The sequence below is a fragment of the Balaenoptera borealis genome, assembly GCF_965194805.1.
Source record: "Balaenoptera borealis genome assembly, chromosome: 15".
Taxonomy (NCBI): Eukaryota; Metazoa; Chordata; class Mammalia; order Artiodactyla; family Balaenopteridae; genus Balaenoptera; species Balaenoptera borealis.
Window position 1 is genome coordinate 31229280 of NC_138871.1, and position 19083 is coordinate 31248362.

Sequence of the window (19083 nt, forward strand, 5' to 3'; positions counted from 1 at the left end):
GCCTCAGGTGGAGCACCAGGTTTGAACCATTGGTGGATACCAGTGGGGTGACCCTCCTGGTTGGAGAAACATGGGGGTGGATGTTTTGGAGGGAGAAGTGCTGGTCTCGCACCAAGTCCAAGTACCATTATTTTTAGATTCCACATATAAGCGATATCATATAATACTTGTATTTCTCTGTCTAACTTAACTTCACTCAGTATGACAATCTCTAGGTCCAGCCATGTTGCTGCAAATGGCATTATTTCACTCTTTTTTATGGCTGAGTACCATTCCATTGTATATATGTACCACATATCTTTATCCATTCATCTGTTGATGGACATTTAAGCTGCTTCCATGTCTTGGCTATTATAAATAGTGCTGCAATGAACATTGGGCTGCATGTATCATTTCGAATTATGGTTTTGTCTGGGTATATGCCCCGAAGTGGGATTGCTGGATCATATGGTAGCTCTATTTTTAGTTTTTTGAGGAAACTCAATGCTGTTCTCCATAGTGGCTGCACCAATTTACATTCCCACCGATAGTGTAGGATGGTACCCTTTTCTCCACACCCTCTCCAGCATTTGTTATTTGTAGACATTTTAATGATGGCCATTCTGACCGGTGTGAGGTGGTACCTCATTGTAGTTTTTTTTTAAAAATTATTTATTTATTTATTTATTTATTTATTTTTGGCTGTGTTGGGTCTTCGTTTCTGTGCGAGGGCTTTCTCCAGTTGCGGTGAGCGGAGGCCACTCTTCATCGCGGTGCGCAGGCCTCTCACTGTCGTGGCCTCTCTTGTTGTGGAGCACAGGCTCCAGACGCACAGGCTCAATAGTTGTGGCTCACGGGCCTAGTTGCTCCATGGCATGTGGGATCTTCCCAGACCAGGGCTCGAACCCGTGTCCCCTGCATTAGCAGGCAGATTCTCAACCACTGCGCCACCAGGGAAGCCCCCTCATTGTAGTTTTGATTTGCATTTCTCTAATAATTAGCGATGTTGAACATCTTTTTATGTGCCTGTTGACCATTTGTATGTCTTCTCTGGAGAAATGTCTATTTAGGTCTTCTGCCGATTTTTTGATTGGGTTGTTTGTTTTTTTGATATTGAGCTGTATGAGATGTTTTTGTATTTTGGAAATTAATCCCTGTTGGTCACATCGTATGCAAATATTTTCTCCCATTCCATAGGTTGTCTTTTCATTTTGTTTATGGTTTCCTTTGCTGTGCAAAAGCTTTTAAGTTTGATTAGGTTCCATTTGTCTATTTTTGCTTTTTTTTCATTACTCTAGGAGACGGATCTAAAAAAAATTTGCTGCAATTTATGTCAAAGAGTATTTTTTTTTTTTTTTATGGCTGTGTTGGGTCTTCGTTTCTGTGCGAGGGCTTTCTCTAGTTGTGGCAAGCGCGGGCCACTCTTCATCGCGTTGCGCGGGCCTCTCACTATCGCGGCCTCTCTTGTTGCGGAGCACAGGCTCCAGACGCGCAGGCTCAGTAATTATGGCTCACGGGCCCAGTTGCTCCGAGGCATGTGGGATCTTCCCAGACCAGGGCTCGAACCCGTGTCCCCTGCATTGGCAGGCAGACTCTCAACCACCGCACCACCAGGGAAGCCCCATCAAAGAGTATTTTGCCTACGTTTTCCTCTAGGAGTTTTATAGTACCCGGCCTTACATTTAGGTCTTCAATCCATTTTGAGTTTATTTTTGTATACAGTGTTAGAGAATGTTCTAATTTCATTCTTTACATGTAGCCAGGACAAATTTAGTTTAATTTTATTTTTTTGAAAAGATTTGAGAACTCTTTATTTTTAAAAATTAATTATTTATTTATTTTGGCTGCACCAGCTCTTAGTTGTGTCACGTGGGATCTTCGTCACGGCACATGGGATCCTTAGTTGCGGCATGCAGGCTTCTTATTTGCGGCATGCGGACTCTTAGCTGTGGGATGCATGCGGGATCTAGTTCCCCAACCAGGGATCGAACCCAGGGCCCCTGCATTGGGAGCGTGGAGTCTTATCCACTGGACCACCAGGGAAGTCCCAGGACACATTTATTTTTGATGTTTTTTAAAAAAATTTCTTAGCATGCAATTACTTCTAGAGTTAGCTTACATTTTTATTTTTAATTTTATTTTTATATTCCTCCCTTTCATTTTTTAAAATTTATTTTTTATTGAGGTAACATTGGTTTATGACATTATATGTTTCATATGTACAACATTATATTTCTACTTCTGTATACACTACAGTGTGCTCACCCCCAAAATTTGATTTCCATCCATCACCATACAGTTGACCCCCTTTACCCATTTTACCCTCCCTCCTGGCCCTTCCTCTCTGGTAATCACTACTCTGTTCTCTGTATCCATGTGCTTGTTTTTCTTTGTTTGATTTATTCATTTATTTTGTTTTTCTTGTTTTTGTTTATTTTTTTCACCCACGTATGCGTGAAATCATACAGCATCTATCTTTCGCCATCAGACTTATTTCACTTAGCATAATACCCTCAAGGTCCATCCACATTGTTGCAAATGGGAAGATTTCATCTTTTCTATGGCTGAGTAGTATGCCATTGTATATATATTTATAACACATCTTCTTTATCCATTCATCCATTGATGGCATTTAGGTGGTTTCCATATCTTGGTTACTGTAAATAATGCTGCAATGACCATAGGGGTGCATATATCTTTTTGAATTAGTGATTTTGAATTCTTTGGATAAATACCCAGAAGTGGAATAGCTGGGTCATATAATAGTTTCATTCTTGGTTTTTGGAGGAATCTCTATGTTGTTTTCCAAAATGACTGCACCAATTTATATTCCCACCAATACCGTATGAGGGTTCCCTTTTCTCCACATCCTCACTAACACTTGTTATTTCTTGCTTTCCTGATAATAGCCATTCTAACAGGTATGAAGTTATATCTCATTGTGGTTTTGATTTGCATTTCCCTGATAACTAGTGATGTTGAACATCTTTTCATGTGCCTGTTGTCCATCTGTTTGTCTTGTTTGGAAAAATGTCTATTCAGCTCATTTTTTTAACCAAGTTGATTTTGTTGTTGGTGTTGAGTTGTATAAGTTCTTTATATTTTTTGGATATCAACCCCTTATCAGATATATCATTTGCAAATATCTTCTCCCATTTAGTTGGTTGTCTTTTCATTTTGTTGATGGTTTCCTTTGCTGTGCAGAAGATTTTTAGTTTGATGTAGTTCCATTTGTTTATTTTTGCTTTTGTTTCCCTTGCCTGAGGAGACATATCCAGAAAGATATTGTTAAGACTGGTGTCAAAAAGGGTGTACTGCCTATGTTTTCTTCTAGGAGTTTTATGGCTTACATTCAAGTCTTTAATCCACTTTGGGTTGATTTTTATGTATAGTGTGAAATAGTGGTCTAGTTTCATTTTTTTGCATGTGGCTGTCCAGTTTCCCCAACATCATTTATTGAAGAGACTATTCTTTCTCTTGTATGTTCTTTGCTTGTCTGTATAAATTAATTGTCCATATATGTGTGGATTTACTTCTGGGCTCTCAATTCTCTTTCACTGATCTATGTATCTGTTTTTCTTTCAGTACCATGATAGCTCATTTCTTTTTAGTGCTGAATAATATTCCATTGTTTAGAAGTACCACAGTTTGTTTATCCTACTATTTATTTATTTATTTTTTACTTTTATAAAAAAATTTTTGGCTGCATTGGGTCTTCGTTGCTGCTTGTAGGCTTTGTCTAGTTGCAGTGAGCGGGGGCCACTCTTCATTGCGGTGCATGGGCTTCTCATTGCGGTGGCCTCTCCTGTTGCAGAACATGGGCTCTAGGCACGCGGGCCTCAGCAGTTGCAGCACACAGGCTCAGCAGCTGTGGCACGTGGGCCCTAGAGCATGCCAGCTTCAGTAGTTGTGGCGTGTGGGCTCAGTAGTTGGGGCATGCATGCTCAGCAGTTGTGGCTCGCAGGCTTAGTTGTTCCGAGGCATGTAGGATCCTGCCAGACCAGGGATTGAACACATGTCCCCTGCATTGGCAGGTGGACTCTCAACCACTGTGCCACCAGGGAAGTCCCATCCTACTATTTATTTACTATCACCTACTGAAGGCCTTAGACCTTTCATTCATGTGTCAAGTACCAGACTCTTTATCTCTCAAACTTCAGGGATATATACCAAAATTTCTATTAAGGCTACCCTAACTTAATATGGTGAGGAACTGTGGTAGGTAAAATAATGGCCACAAAGATGTCCACATCGTAATCCCAGAACCTGGAAGTACATTAAGTTACATGGCAAAGTGGAATTAAGGCTGCTAATAAGCTGGCTTTAAGAATTCCCTGGTGGTCCAGTGGTTAGGACTCGGTGCTTTCACTGCCGAGGGTGTGGGTTCAGTCCCAGGTCAGAGAACTAAGATCCCGCAAGCCTTGCGGCATGGCTAAATAAATAAATAAGCTGGCTTTAAGATACGGAAACTATCCTGGATTATCTGGGTGGACCCAATGTAAGAGGCCTTAAAAGTGGAAGCAGGAGGCAGAAGACTCAATGTCAGAGTAATGGGTTGTGATAAAAACTCAACCTGTGGACACTGGCTCTGAGCCAAGCAAAGTGGGGAGTGAGAAGGGGGCGTAGTTTCCCAAAGGAGGGGGACTCTTCATATCAGAAATGGAGATGAGAGTGATGCTGGGGAAAAGATACAGGAGCTGTCCCATTCAATACTTATATAAATATATACACAGTTATAGTTAGGTATAGCTATGGATATAGATGTAAATGTATATATACGTACATGTAGATAGGAAGAATGAACGGTGTGTACAGCTTTTTTTTTCTGCATGGTAGATACTTTATTTTTTCTTTTCACTCACCTGGATTCTTTTCTATAATGAATATCATTAATAAAGAAATAAAAGATACAAAAGGAAACTCTGCATACTTTTCCCAAGAGCCCTTTGTTACTCTCCTGCCATGAATGTGCCCTCTCACTAAGGACACAGGCAAGGGCTCTTTGACCCAGATAGTTCAGAGCAGCCTCCTCTGCCTGGCACACAGTGATCCTTCCTGCAGCCAGGCGGCTCCCCCATATCCACACCACATTATTTATGATGGCACCAGACGTAACTGCCTGTTCACTGAGGTCTAGCCCACTGTCACCGTGCCAGAGAAACACTGCCCTCACACAATGTTCTAAAAAAGAGGAACTCGTTCCCAGGGTCAAGGGAGAGCTGGGGAGGCTCCCTGTGGTCTTGGGAAAGTCTTCCCTTCTCCCTGAGATGATGGATGTCATGTTTTCCCAAGAGAAGCACTGTTTCTGAGGGCAGGGTCCATGGTTTTCTTTCTCTTTGCAGCTGGTGCAGAGCAGGCATTCTAGAGGAAAGGATGGATGAAGGGCCCCACCTACCATTTCTTTCTTCTTGGTTTCTCTGCCCTATCCCCTGTTCCCAGGGCACCCACCCAGAGGGTGGCATGGAATCCTTTGGTTATCTGGGATCTGCTGGTCAAATACTGCATCACATTATATACAGGAGTCCCCTGTGAAGCCTGTGGATCCGTCTGACCAGCTGTCGTAACTGTCTCCTTTCTCGTTTCATTCTCCCCTCCCCTCCATTCCTCCCATCCTCCCCCAACCCCTCTCCCTGGTTTGTTGTCTACTCTAGTTTCCTCTGTGCCTTGGATGGAGGGACTCGGATCACCACTTCTTGGAGATGGCCCCCAGCACTGCTGGGGCATTTCAAACAGCCCGGGTCTCTTTTCCACTCCCATTGATTATGCCTATGGTCTACCTCCAAGCATAAGGAGAGTCCTAACCAGAGAAGGGGAAAGTGGCCAAACTGTTTGCTTCCTCCATCCTTATCCAGAGGAGGCCTTAGAACCCCAGGAGCATGGCAGTGGGGCAACAGAAAAATGAGCACTAACTTCCCTCTCTATCATCGCAGCAGTGATTTTTGGTCACTCTAGATCTGGCCCAAAGTTCCTCCTCTGTTTGGAAGAGCGGGGTTCGCCTAAATGTCTGGGAGAATCGCTCTCCTTCCTGGCTGGAAAGTGAGGCTGAGGCAGTCACCTCCCACTTGGTCTTTTCTCCTCTGGGCTGTCAGGTCAGGGGTCACATAGAGCACCCAGAGGGATGCACGGGAGACTGCTCAGGAAATACCTGCGGATAAGCACGGCCAGAGGAAAATAGCTCATGACCCACATCTTCCCTGCAAAGTGGGAAATGAAACTCCTCATGGTCGGGACTTTTACAGAAACCATCTCTGAAACCCCAGAGGGCCCACAGAATTGCGGTTGCTTCTTGTCTATCTTCCTCATGCTGGATCAGCCTTTTGTCCAGCTATCAGCAGAACACCTACCTGAAGCCTCCATTTCCATCACTTGGAGTAAATGCCCCCCAAGCCCAGTCCCATCGTATGCAGTGAGTCCCTTCCCAGCTTGGCGAGGCTTCCAGATCCTTTCCTGGGACCACTGGGAGGGCACATGGGCATTCTACCAATCACTCATGCTACATAACAGCAGAGGTTGGGGAAAGTCAACTTTTCAACAGAGAAGGAAGAGGACAGACATTCCAAGATGTTATGTGGTAGCTGCTCTCCCTCAAATGCCTCAGGAGGAGACCAGGACCCCAGTGGTGCTTTCTACCAAGAATCTAAAGTAACTTGGATTCTTCTCCATCCCCAGGCCCTGGGACGTGGATGTGAGGCCAGGAACCAGGAGCAGAAGGGCTGAGGTGATCCTGGGATTAGACTGGATAACAAGCATGAGAGCCCAGAAACAGAACATTCTGACTCCTTCTGAGCCCTGGTAGAACCAAGGCTCTTCAACTAGGTGAGCGGCTTTAAGAGAACAGGCATGGTTATAAATATTCAGAGACTGGCAGTGAATTAGGAGTGAGGTCTTCAGTTTGTGGGATTAGCCAACGTCAAAGCTTAGAGCAGACAGCAGGCCTGGACGTTATGTGGGTAGGGAGGAAATGAGACAGGATGAATGGAACACCATCCTTGTGACCCAGCTTCCTTCCCAACACTTGGAAAGGGTGGTGTGGAGTCCTCTCTGGTTTCCCTCAACCAGTTAGAGAAACAGCTCTAGTCTGAGGCCTATTCAGCCTGGAGAGGGGAGCAGCAAGGGGTCTGTAAGCACAATGAACTGGTCAGAGAGGGAGGTGGGATCCTCTCAAATATCAAAGGCAGCAGAAGCCTCTGCAAGTAAAGGTAGCTATTTCCTTGGCCCCGATCATTTAGCCTCCAACCTTGGTCCCTGACACCAACGTGTCATCCAGCTTCACTGGCTCAGAGTCAGCGAAGCCAGTCAGCTTTCTAGTCCTGTGGCCAGAATTGTTATGCATTGTTGGGTAAGGTTTAAAACCACACTTGCCTCATGCCTTTACTATGGGAATGAATGAGAACTGCTGGAGGCCATAGAAAGATGCAGTATCTTCTAGAAGACAGATTCCAGTCCACAGGCTGGAATCTCAGAGTTGAGCCATGATCAGACATCAACTAGTCCATTCATTTCTCTTTCATCCATTCATCCATCTTCCATCCATCCACCCATCCATCCATTTTCCATCCATCCATCTTCCATCCATCTATCCATTCATCCATCCATCCATCAATCCATCCAATTATCTCGACTGACTTCCTTCTTTTTCTCCTTTCCTCCCTCTCTTCCTCTCTTCCCTCCTCTTTCCTACCTTCCAAGAAATATTTGTTTAGAATCTGTTATATACCAGGTTTCTCAGATTTGGCAGACTTCTTCAAAGTGTGAGAAGCTTCCCAGGAGAAAACTTAGTCCCTCATGGAGCCCCAAATCAGCTCCCCTCTGCCCTGAGCATCTCCCATGAATGAAAGAACAGCTCCTGGTCTGGTATTGCTGAGCCTCCCCACATTGTCTGAGACCCTCACAAATGCAGGAAGCACAGAGGAGAAGCCAAATCTTACACTTACAGTTTGAATCTCCAAGCCCCATTTTATAGAGGGATACTATATCATCTAAGATGCCCTAAACAGAAGTAGAATATTTTATTGCAGTGGTCTCCTTACTGGTCTCCCTGCTTCCAGACTCCCCACACCCTGATCTCTGCTCCTCACCACGATCAGACTGATTTTTCTTCAGTGTTCCTGTCCTTGTCTCTCTCCTGCCTAAAGTCCTTTACTGGCTCCACATCACCTATAAGCCAGAGTTCAAGCTCCTTAACATGACCCAAAAGGATCTTTATGATCTGACCCCAGGTGCCTCCTTAGCCCAAGCCCTCCCTGCTCAGGTCATATATTGATACTCTATATTCCAACAGTGCCAAACTACTTATAATTCGCCAGGCACTCCGTACTTTCCAATATGCTAATCCCTCTACCTGGAACTTCTTAAAATTACTCCAGTCTATGTACTTCCCTTGAACTGTGCATATTCTTCTATTGTTATGCTTATCACCCTGTACTGTAATTTATTTGCTCAGGTCTGTCTTCCTTACCAGATGGTGAGCCCTTTGAGTACAAGGACTGTCAGTTATTCAGCTCAGTCCTAGCACAGTGCCTGGTATCTAGAAGGCATTCAATAGGTATTTGTGGGGTGAATGGATGGCAGGATGGAAGATGGATGAGAGCCATCTTATAAGAGAAAAAGCTTAGCCTGAGGACAAGGTAGTTAAAGTGCCCATGTAATAGACCCCCGGAGAAGATGACAAATGACCTCTTCCTGAAAGCTCAGGCCCTTGAGGAGAGGACCGAGCTGTAGCCTAGGTGCTTAAGCCAGGAATGGGGAACTTTGGGATAACACAATGACTTCTGGGGGTCACTTCCCTTTTCCTCTAGATAAAAGGACTTTGGGGAGAGAGCTGGCCGGAAGCACCTGTGCCACGAGGGGTACGGTGCAGAATGAAGACTATCGAGAGCGAGGTCGCCGATGTGCACGTCACTGTGGATAAACAGAATACCTCCCTCTGGCCCTGAGGTAAGCACCAGCCACAGCTCAGAGTCTGCTCAGGGCTCTGTGTCCAAACCCACAGTTTGCTGGTCCAACGAACGCTCTCCTCTTCTTCCTGCAGAGCCTCCTCCCAAGACTCATCCATCTCTGGTTCTGGGGAGACTTCTCACAGTCCAGGCTGCAGTCATCTTCCTGATGCTGGTCCTGGTCGCCTCCGTCCTGCTGCAGGCCATTCTCTGTAAGTCCTCCGCTTCCATCTGGGCTCCAGCCTTCCCCACGGCCAGTCAGTTCCCTCTCTCCCCCGCTCTCTGCTGGTCTCTCCTGCCTCTGGCTTTTTCATTTGTCTTGTTTCCCCTCTTTCCACGTGCAGTCAGAGAGTCCCCTCCCACCTCCACACCCCCGCCGTCCCCAGTAAGATCAGCTGCTGCCCCGTCCTTTCCAATTCCAGGGAGATTTTCCTGGCAGGGATCAGCATGCCTGTGCTCTAGGACACGCTCTTTTGTCCCCAGGAAATGTTCGCCCATCTTCATCCTGTGTCATTTCCTCCTTCCTCTCTGAGTTTCGTGTCCCTTTGATTCAGAGCCTTGTGGGTAGCCCCCAACAGTGAGCATGATGTTTCCTGACCCCACAAGGGATGGTGTCCCAACTGTATCCTCAGCCCCAACTGACTAGATGGAGAACCTGGTCAACAGGTTAGGGTTAGGGTTAGGGTTAGGCTTAAGGTTAGGGTCAGTGTTAGGGATCACTGCCCCCCCCCCACCACAGGACCCCTTCTCTTCACTCTCCTGCTCCCACAAAGGTCATGTCAAGGGAGACTTCCTACTTCTTCATTGGATGTGTGATGTATCTTTCTCCCTCTTCTGGCTTTGCCAAGCCTCATGGCCTCTGCTGCTTCTTCCTCTCATTAGGTCTCCAGAAAGCAGGTGGAGGGAACATCTGCACTCTCCCTTCCAGGCCTCGGGACATATTTGGTCTTGGACTTGGAGGCTCTGAGCAGAGTCTCCTCTGCTTTGAGCCCACTTGGCTTACTTTTGGTTTCCTCTATGGCACCTAAGCCTGTGGCCTGAACAGAGTGTGACAGGGGGTGGGACAAGGGAAGAGAAGAAGTGGTTTCATAATTCTCCCTTTTTGTATTCTCTGGAGAAGAGATCACCTCCAGATTAGAAGTCTGCATAGGCTCTCCCTTCCATAACCGCGAGGGGCTTATGGGAAGTCATAAGCCATGTGGCCCAGAGGGACGTGGGAAGTATGACAAAGGGGTGTTCGAAGGCATCCCTTTACCAAATGCGCTGTGAACATGCAAAGAAAATTTAGAACTGGATTCTAACCCCCTCATCTGCTTACCTGTGAGAGCCTCTAACAGAGAGCCCGTGTTTTGTCGATCTTTGCATGATCTGCCTTTACCAGAGTTCCTGGTGCATGGAAGGTGCCCATCGCATGTTTGTTGAATGAATACATTATGAATGAGTGGAAGGTAGGCAACTGCTCCTTGGGTTGGGTCCTTGGGAAGCTTGAGCCCATCCCTTCCCTCCCCTTCCTTTTATTACCCTGGCAACACCCCCACTCCGGTCCCTGGGAATCCCCTTGGCTGACCTCTTGACTTTCTCAAATCCAGATCCCTGGTTTATGTGCACAATATCAGATGTCAAGACCAATGCCTAGTTGCTGAAAGGTCATGTGGACAACATCAGCACCCTGAGTTCTGAAATAAAGAGGAATAGAGGTGGCGTGGCAGCAGTTGGCATTTAGGTCCAGATGGTGAATGCCAGCCTGGATCGTGTGTGTTCTCGGATCCGGAGGTTGGAAACCAGCGTGAAGGAAGCCAATGCACGGCTGCAGATGCTAACAAGTAGTTGGGAAGGAGTCGATAATTTCAATGCCCAAATCCCGGAGCTAAAAAGAGATTTGGATAAAGCCAGTGCTTTAAACGCAAAGGTCCGGGGACTCCAGAGAAGTTTGGAGAATACCAGCCAGTTGTTCCAACAGCAAAGTAAGTGACTCAGAAAAGAACGTTGCAAGTTGACCAGTGGCCCGTGGGACCTTGCCAGTCTCAGGCATGACACCACTGGGCTGGTGTGTGTGGAGGGAAGGGGGAGAGGAGCAGGGTAGCCATGGCTGGAAAGTTAAGAAGAGAGGGCTCAGCACTGGGTTTGGGGAGGACTTAGGGGCTGTTCAGGAGAGAAGGCACTAGGGACCAGCCAGGGTTCCCACACCAAGGCATAGAATATGAAGGCATTAGGGAGTCTCTTTGTCCTGATCCAAAGCCAGCCATTTTCCATTAGTCTCTACCTAGAGCCCAGGGGCTCAGACACTTGTGATGGCCAAAGGAAAATTACTCCTCCCCACAAGAGAGTCAGATTCTTGATTCAGCCTCTCTCACTCTCCCCTCTCTGAGCCCAGAGACTCTACCAATCTCAGTCAGACTTTCAGGATCTGAGGGAATGTCCCCAAGCTCCTACACAAGGACCCAAAGACCCCAGAGCCCAGCCCCATTCACTCTGTCTCTGGGATCCCACTCAAGTATCCCCACCTACCCAGCACCAGAGAAAACAGGAACACCAGAGTACATATTTCACTCTTGTTCTCCAGATGACATCCTACAGATGGTTTCTCAAGGCTGGAAATACTTCAGGGGGAACTTCTATTACTTTTCTCAAATCGCAAGGGCCTGGTACAGTGCCCAGCAGTTCTGCTGGTCCAGGGATTCACACCTGACCTCAGTGACCTCAGAGAGTGAACAGGTGAGTGCTGTCCTGTGGGGTCTAGGAAGGGGGTGTATTGGTAGCTGTATCAGGCAGGATGGGCAAGATTATGCTGCGGTGACAAAAATCCCCAAATATCAGTAATTCTTCAAAGTTACTTCTCACTTGTACACTGCATGTCCAATGAGGGCCAGCAAGGGGTTCTGCTCACTGTGGTTACTCAGGGCTTAGGTCAAAGGAGATTTCATCTCAACATATGTTTCCACAATTGCTGAGGTGAGAAAAGGGAACATGGCACATTGTGTGTTGGCTCTTAAAGCTTCTGCTGGAAGCAACGGACATCACTTCAGCTCACATTTCATTGGCCAAACAAATGATGCAGTATTTGTAGCTTCAAAGAGGGCAGGGTAGTACAATCTTTCCATGTGCCCAGAAAATAGAAATATTTGTGAATGGCATTAATGACACTGTCTAACCCAAGAAGTCCCCTACCTGGTGAGGCAGAATATTGAACAAGCTCCTTTCATCTGGAGGTGGGCTAGCAGAGCAGGTGAGATCATGGGCTCTGGAGTCAGAGTCTAGAGTCCTAACCCTGTGTCTGTGGGTTCAGGGGCTGTCGCTGAGGATGGGTGAAGAACACCCAGAGAGACAGATGCTCCAACTCAGAGTCGTGGCAGCAACTCTGCTCATTCTGTCTCTCTGCAGGAGTTTCTCTACGGGACTGCAGGCGGACTTCTCTACTGGATCGGCCTGAGCAAAGCAGGGAGTGAGGGGTACTGGTACTGGGTGGATGACTCGCTGTTCAACAAGGTCCAGAGTGCGAAGTAAGCCCCAAGAACCCTCCTTCCCAGACTGACTTTCTTGGGCCAGGGCCAGGGCATGAAGAGTGGAGTGATAGTTCCTACTGACCACAGGGTTTGTGATTCTTCCCCACCCTCGGGCAGCAGGAGCATTGAACAGAGATCTAGCTGACCTCTGCCACTAATTGGCTGTGGAACTGGGGACAAATTCATGGCCTCTCGGTACCCTCTGGGGTTTGGCAGCATGGCCGTCCACCCAGACTTGGCAGGGACCTTGTTCTAAGTCTAGGTCTCTGCACTGTGGGTTCCTGTAGGGCCTTGAGAGTTGTGGGCTGGTGTGGCCCTAACTTACGGGGTGATTGCAGGCTCAGAGGTTGACAGATCACTGGTCCCCTTCCTCTCAGGCATGGAAAAACTTGCGATGCTATCACCCGGCACCAAAGCTGGGGTTGAAATCTCTCAGTTATTCATTGGAAATATGTTTTTCTTTGTTTTTTTCCTTTGATAGGTTCTGGATTCCAGGTGAGCCCAACAACACTGGGAACAATGAAACTGTGCCGATATAAAGATGTCCTCACTGCAGTCATGGAATGATGCCTCCTGTGACAATGAATTTCCTTTTATCTGTAAACAACCGTACATCCCATCAGAACCATGGCAGGACTGGCCCCCAAGCTCAAACTTTAAACTCCAATGCTTGTTGAATTCAAGGAAATGCGGCTCTCTCCTTCATACTCCAGGGTGATTTTGAACCTTAATTTTTCTTGCTTCGAAATTGTCCTGAAGGCATCTGGGAGTCTATCTTCCTTGGCTAGGAATTCTCTGACCCCACAGAGGCAGCTGAAATGGAATGGAGATCTTGGGTTGAAATGGGAGCTGAGGGTGGAGAGGATTAGAAGTTCACTAATTTACACAGTGAGGTGAATCAGAACCTGCAATCTGGGGCAGCACCCTGGGGCGTCCCATCCCTTCAGAGAAGCCTCAGCTTCACTGCGTGAAAGTTGCTTCGACCACCCAAGCAATTGTCTGGAGACTGAGACTCAGGGCTTTTCTGGTTGATTCCCCAGAATTCCCAGTTGCCTGCTGAGTGGCTGTGTTCTCAGTGGGAAGAGCTCTGCTCTTGGTGACCCTGTTCATGCCATGTACCCATGGCCCCCTTCATCCACATCCTCTGAGATCTGAGCCCCTTCTTCCCTGGGACGGGCTTGACTGGTTCAGATCTGGGGCTGACATGGGAATGTGTCTCCTTAGAGCTGGACCAGCGTCCATGCGCTTCTCCCTCCCCCTCACTCGCTAAACCCCGGGACCCAGTCTGTCTGCCGAGCCCTTCTGCCTCCCCTCCTCTTTCTTCTGCATCTCCTCTCTCCCCAGAGCGCAGGGGAAGGGGCCTCCAGTGAAGACGGCACCTCTGAGCTTCTGCCTGGGAAAAGGCTAGTCTCTTGTTGTTTTCTTCCTGGGGGTACAGGTGAATGTGCGGGGAAGAACATGTGCTCTGCTGGACATGAAGTTCTGGGGTGTCCTCAAGAAACAGTTGGGGGTTCAAAATAACAGAGAGTAGGAAAGTTCCAGCCCCAGAAATGCCATAAGATATGAGCAGTACTTATCTCTGGCTTTTACTGAAATGCAGCAGAGCTAGGACTGCAGTGTCTGCAGTGTCACGACCCTCTTGGTGGTCTTTCCTCCCAGATGTTCGTGGACCATCTTTTGTTCTCCGGCTTTGCTCCCGATGGGGAGACACGTCAGGTTTCCCACTCTTCACAGAGACCATGATCACAGACATCGGGTCCAAATCCCCCATCCAGGGGCCGAGGCAGGAATCCAGGCCCGCACCAGACAGGAGAGGAGCAGAGAGGAAGCAGAAAGGGTGCGGTGTGAGTGCAGGGTGGGCTCAGCAGAGCGGCCCTCCCCTCCTTGGGGTCCTAGTTAGGTGTCCTCTTTAGGGTCCTGGGGAGGGGACGTTTTCCTTCAGTGGCTGTGACCAACAGCGTGGTGTTCTGGGTGCAAAGGGGTCGGGGTTAAGGTCAGGGGCATTAGGAGGAAACTTGAAGGAACACGGGGCAATTGGGGTTTTTAAAATATGGCGATGGACGAGGGATGGGCAGTCAGCGATGGCGTCCACGAGGGAGCATTTGTAGGCCGGCTCCAGGGACATCTGAGGTCTGAGGGGGCAGGGGCGTCAGGGAAGTGAAGACGGGCAAGTTCACAGGGGTGGACTGTGCGGGCATGGAAGGCATCTATGTCTTCTCTAAGAAATACTTGGTTGTTCCTACTCTTCATAATTCGAAGTAACAAGTTACGGGAGAATGTTATTTCTTCCCAGTGTCGGCTATGTGCTCATAGCACAAGCTGATGTAGAAATGAAATACAGGTTGTGGGCTCAGGGCTGCCTCTAGGGAACTATCCCATTGTGTGTCCAAACGTGACACTGCTCTCCATCTTGCTGTCACGCCTGGCGTGTTAGTCACCACGTCTGGGCTGCCACGCTGAGTAGCATGTGACCCTGCCCCACGCTCCAGCTTCTTCCCTGAGGTGGGCACTTGTCACCAGGGCAGCGGATTCAGAGGCTTGCATTGTAAGGCCTAAAATTTCACTTATTGCCATGATATTTTCTGAGGCTTACAGGGCCTCAAAAGCCTAACTTTGAGTTCCCCAGCTCTCACCAGATATGTCCCCCCACTTGGCCAGTTCCCCTTAACTGGACCAGCTGCACTCCACCCAGTTTTCAACCTACTGGGTTCCGCTAACCCACCAGTCCAGAAACTGTTCAAACAAGCCAATCACATCCTCCTGCAGGAACCAGGGGCACACTATCCTCTTATTGCTGCAAAGCCGGCCTCTCACGGCTCTTGCTGGTTCCCTCTGCTCCGGGTGTAACCCCCGTGTGGCCCTGCGTGGTATGCAGTGTCCTCCTCCGGGCTGTGACTGTATGTGACTAGTAAACTGCTGTGAGTATTATCTGCCCAGTGTCAGATGTCATGTGTTCGGCCATCTTGTACTGTTTGGGGCAGGAGATGCCTCCCTCACTGACTGAATGCATCCCCTCACAATTCATATGTTAAAACCCTAATCCCCAGTGGGATGGTATTAGGAGATGGGGCCTGTAGGAGGTAATTAAGTCACCAGGGTGGAGCCCTCATGATGGGATTAGTGCCCTTATAAGAAGAGACATGAGGGACTTCCCTGGTGGTCCAGTGGGTAAGACTCCGTGCTCCCAATGCAGGGGGCCTGGGTTCCATCCCTGGTCGGGGAACTAGATCCCGCATGCCACAACGAAGATCCCATGGGCCACAACGAAGACCCAGTGCAGCCAAAGTAAATAACTAAATTTATTTTTTAAAAAAGGAGAGACATGAGAGCTTGCCTCTCTCTGTCTGCTCTCCATCCTGTGAGTTTACAATGAGAAGACAGCCATCTGCAAACCAGGAACAGAGGCCTCACCAGGAACTGAGTCTGCCGGCATCCTGATCTTGGATTTCCCAGCCTCCAGAACTGTGAGAAAGAAATTTCTCTTGTGTAAGCCTCTTAGTCTGTGATGTTTTTGCTATAGCAGCCTGAATTGACTAAGACACTCACCACTGGGGTAAATAGGAAGCGATAAGACCAAGGCTGGCCAGGAATCTCTGGTTGGTTGTGATGTGAAGGGATGAATGGGTCTCTCTGACCACTTGTCTGGGAAAGAATTTGAACTTGGAAATACCCAGGGATTGAGGCAGTTAACAGAGAGAAGTTGAGTTGGAAAGGCCCTGAGTTAGAGAAATGCTGGAGGGGCCACCATGGGGGCACCTGCGGAAACTAAGAATACGCAGAAGCTGTGAGGCAGAGAAGCAAAGCACACGAGGAATATATCTGGCAGAGAAAAGAGAATGGTGCAGAGGAGGGAATAGGCGAGACACAGAGGGGAGGGCAGCAGAGTGAAGGCCCAAGAGCCTGGCTGCTGAGGTTCCTGGAACCACCTTAGATGCAGCCCAGCCCTCCTGACACTCCTGGGTCCTGTGCACGTGTATCCTGTGATACGACCTGCCCCCATGACCCTGCCCATTGCTTTTTCTCCAAACTGAAGGAGCCTGGGTCAGTGAGGATGTATTTTTATTTGGAGTCTGTGCCCCATGCTGTAACCAACCAGCGTAGCATTGCCAGGCCCTCCTCCCTTCAGGAAACTGGGACGGCTGCTGCTTTGCCTTGCCTTGTGACCTTGGCTCACTTACCCCCGCAGGCAGGGCTTACTTCTCCAGTGAGGTCACTACATGGGTACCTGCCCTTCTGCTGGCAATGGGTCCTTACCCAAGAAGTCCAGCATTGACAGAGCTTTAGTCCTTGTCTCAGTTGAGGGGTGGGCATCATAAGTACTTAACTCCTCAGGTCATGGACACGATAATATTTCTAATGAAATTCCAGGATTGTTTCCATTATAAACTGGAAAGCTGGGAGCCAAGGATGGGTAAGAATTTTAGCTCATCCAACTTGTGTATTTATTTTACTATAGTATTATTTTTTTTTTCTGATTCTGCAGGCTAACAATGATTGACATGCCTTCTCTGAATGCTGCAATGAAATGCTCTTGAAAAATCTATATTTTTGTATTTGAATACAAAGAAGAGGAGAAAAAATATTTGACCCACTCTTACTGATTGACTGATCCTAGCTCTTGTGAACAGGTACATACTATTTTATTTTTCTGTTTTATGCTTTATTTGTCTATGTATCTATGTATCCATGTATCTATCTATCTATCTATCTTCCTTCTTTCCTCCCTCCGTTCCTCCCTCCCTCTTCCTTCCTCCCTCCTTCCTTCCCTCTTTCTCCCTTTCTTCCATCCTTCCTTCCTTCCTCCCTTCCCTCCCTTCTCCTCCCCTCCCCTCCCCTCTCCTCCCCTCCCCTCTTCTCCCCTTCCCCTCTCTTCTCCTTCCCTCCCTTCCTTCCTTCCTTCTTTCCTTCCTTTCTTCCTTCCCTCCCTCCCTCCTTCCCTCCTTCCTTCCTTCCTTCCTTCCTTCCTTTTTTCTCTTTCTCACATCATGCCACAAAGCTATCTCCCTCCAGCCTTGCCCTTGGCTGCCTCTGCTTTGGCGTTGATGCCAGGCAGACTCTCCCCAGTGGTGATCTGGGTAGCTCCAAGCTTAGAACCTCACAGCTCTGTAACTTCAGAGGAAAGAATTTCCCCTTTCCAACAGTTTCAACAAAAACCCAGCATTGGGTCGCATGCTCCGCCCTGAAGCAGTAATGGAGGTCAGGGAGATGGGTTATGTTGATCGAGCCATAGGCTTAATCCTGGGAATTGGGTATGGGCTCAGCCTCACCCCTGCCAGAAGACTGAGTATGAGGGCAGGATGGTTCTCAAGACTAATCCCGGGAGGGATGCCTGAAGGAGGGAGACTGTTAGTTCACAGCTGCCCAGGGCCCTGCTTGCAGCTGTGGGTCTCTTCCTTCCATCAAAACTGCGGGATCAGCCACTCCCAGCTGATCACCCTGTGTTGTCAGGGGTTGATATGGATGATCAAAAACTTCTGGGGTGTCTGAAGCTAAGGGTCTGCATCTCTAGGAGGACAGCCCTGTACCATTCAGCAGAGACCACCAACCTGTGAGAGGTCCTGACCAATGAGTGGTTCTAAGTGTTAATGTATAAGATGTCCATTTGATTTCTTCTGGCCAGAGAACAGAGAAACCTCTCGGCAAGGCTTAGAAACCTGGTGCTTCTTTCCTGCTGGCAGATTACGTTCTTGTGGGAGAAATAAGAGCTGGGAGCCTGGAGTGGGGAGGGGATTGGGCACAGGGAAGGGGGTGAGAGGAGGAGCCCTGCTGACCAAGCCTGGAGGACTGTGCCCCTTCCTGGCCCAGACCTCGCCCTTCTAGCTGAGCAAGGGTTCTCCAAAGTTCTGCTTTTGAGGTTCTCTCAGCTTCTCAGGCCCAGGAGGAAACAGCTCCTGAATGGGCTGACATGGGCCCTTCCTGTATGTGGGGAAACAGAAACCAAGGCAGCCCCTTTCTTTTCTGCTGCTCCCCTGGGCCTCTTACAGGCCTCTTGGGGGGTACCTCTGGCAGCTCCCCTCCCACTTGGACACTCCTGGGGTCTCAGGCAGCGCTGTTACGGACTTCACATTTTCCTGTGTCCTTTCCTCTCTGCTCAGCTTTCAACTGCCAGGAGGTAGCAGGCTTGTGGATGGTGGCTCTGCATTCTCCACACGCACACACACACACACACACACACACACACACACACATACACATATACATATACCACACATATATACATACATACATACACATATAAACACACATACATATCATATACACATATACTCATGCACACACACGTATACACACATACATATACGCATACACATATATATCACACACATATACACATACACATAATCACGCATACACATATCCATATACACAGTATATGGATACACGATACACAAATATACACATATACAAATATACACATACACGCATATATCACACAATACACATATACACATACACATATACACATACACACACATACATACACACACACACACTGCCATGGCATCATGAGCTGGGTGCAGGCAGGCACTCCCCTCCTCACCCTGCCGACGAGCTGTGCTCCCGGCTGGCTGTGGCTGCATTGACAGTGGCCGTCCATCACACAGGCTCCTGCTGGACCTAAGCTGCTCTCCTGGCCTGGCCGCAGGAGGAGCCATGTTCAGTGT

At 48.1% G+C, this 19083-nt stretch overlaps 1 protein-coding gene and 1 long non-coding RNA gene across 2 annotated transcripts in view; one reads left to right on the forward strand and one right to left on the reverse strand.

Annotated features, from left to right (window-relative positions):
- Positions 1–15846, forward strand: part of CD207 (CD207 molecule) — a 38541-nt gene extending 22695 nt beyond the window's left edge. Inside the window, 11 exon segments of the mRNA XM_082356447.1 lie at positions 6649–8912; position 8916; positions 9011–9127; positions 10505–10548; positions 10552–10635; positions 10639–10879; positions 11479–11630; positions 12297–12415; positions 12900–12940; positions 12943–13132; positions 15782–15846. Of these exon segments, the coding sequence (XP_082212573.1) occupies positions 8841–8912; position 8916; positions 9011–9127; positions 10505–10548; positions 10552–10635; positions 10639–10879; positions 11479–11630; positions 12297–12415; positions 12900–12940; positions 12943–13132; positions 15782–15791 (1071 nt within the window). The 5' untranslated portion in view covers positions 6649–8840 and the 3' untranslated portion in view covers positions 15792–15846.
- LOC309611685 overlaps positions 1–19083 on the reverse strand; it is a 732894-nt gene that overhangs the window by 28258 nt on the left and 685553 nt on the right. The gene's annotated exons all lie outside the window — the stretch shown is intronic.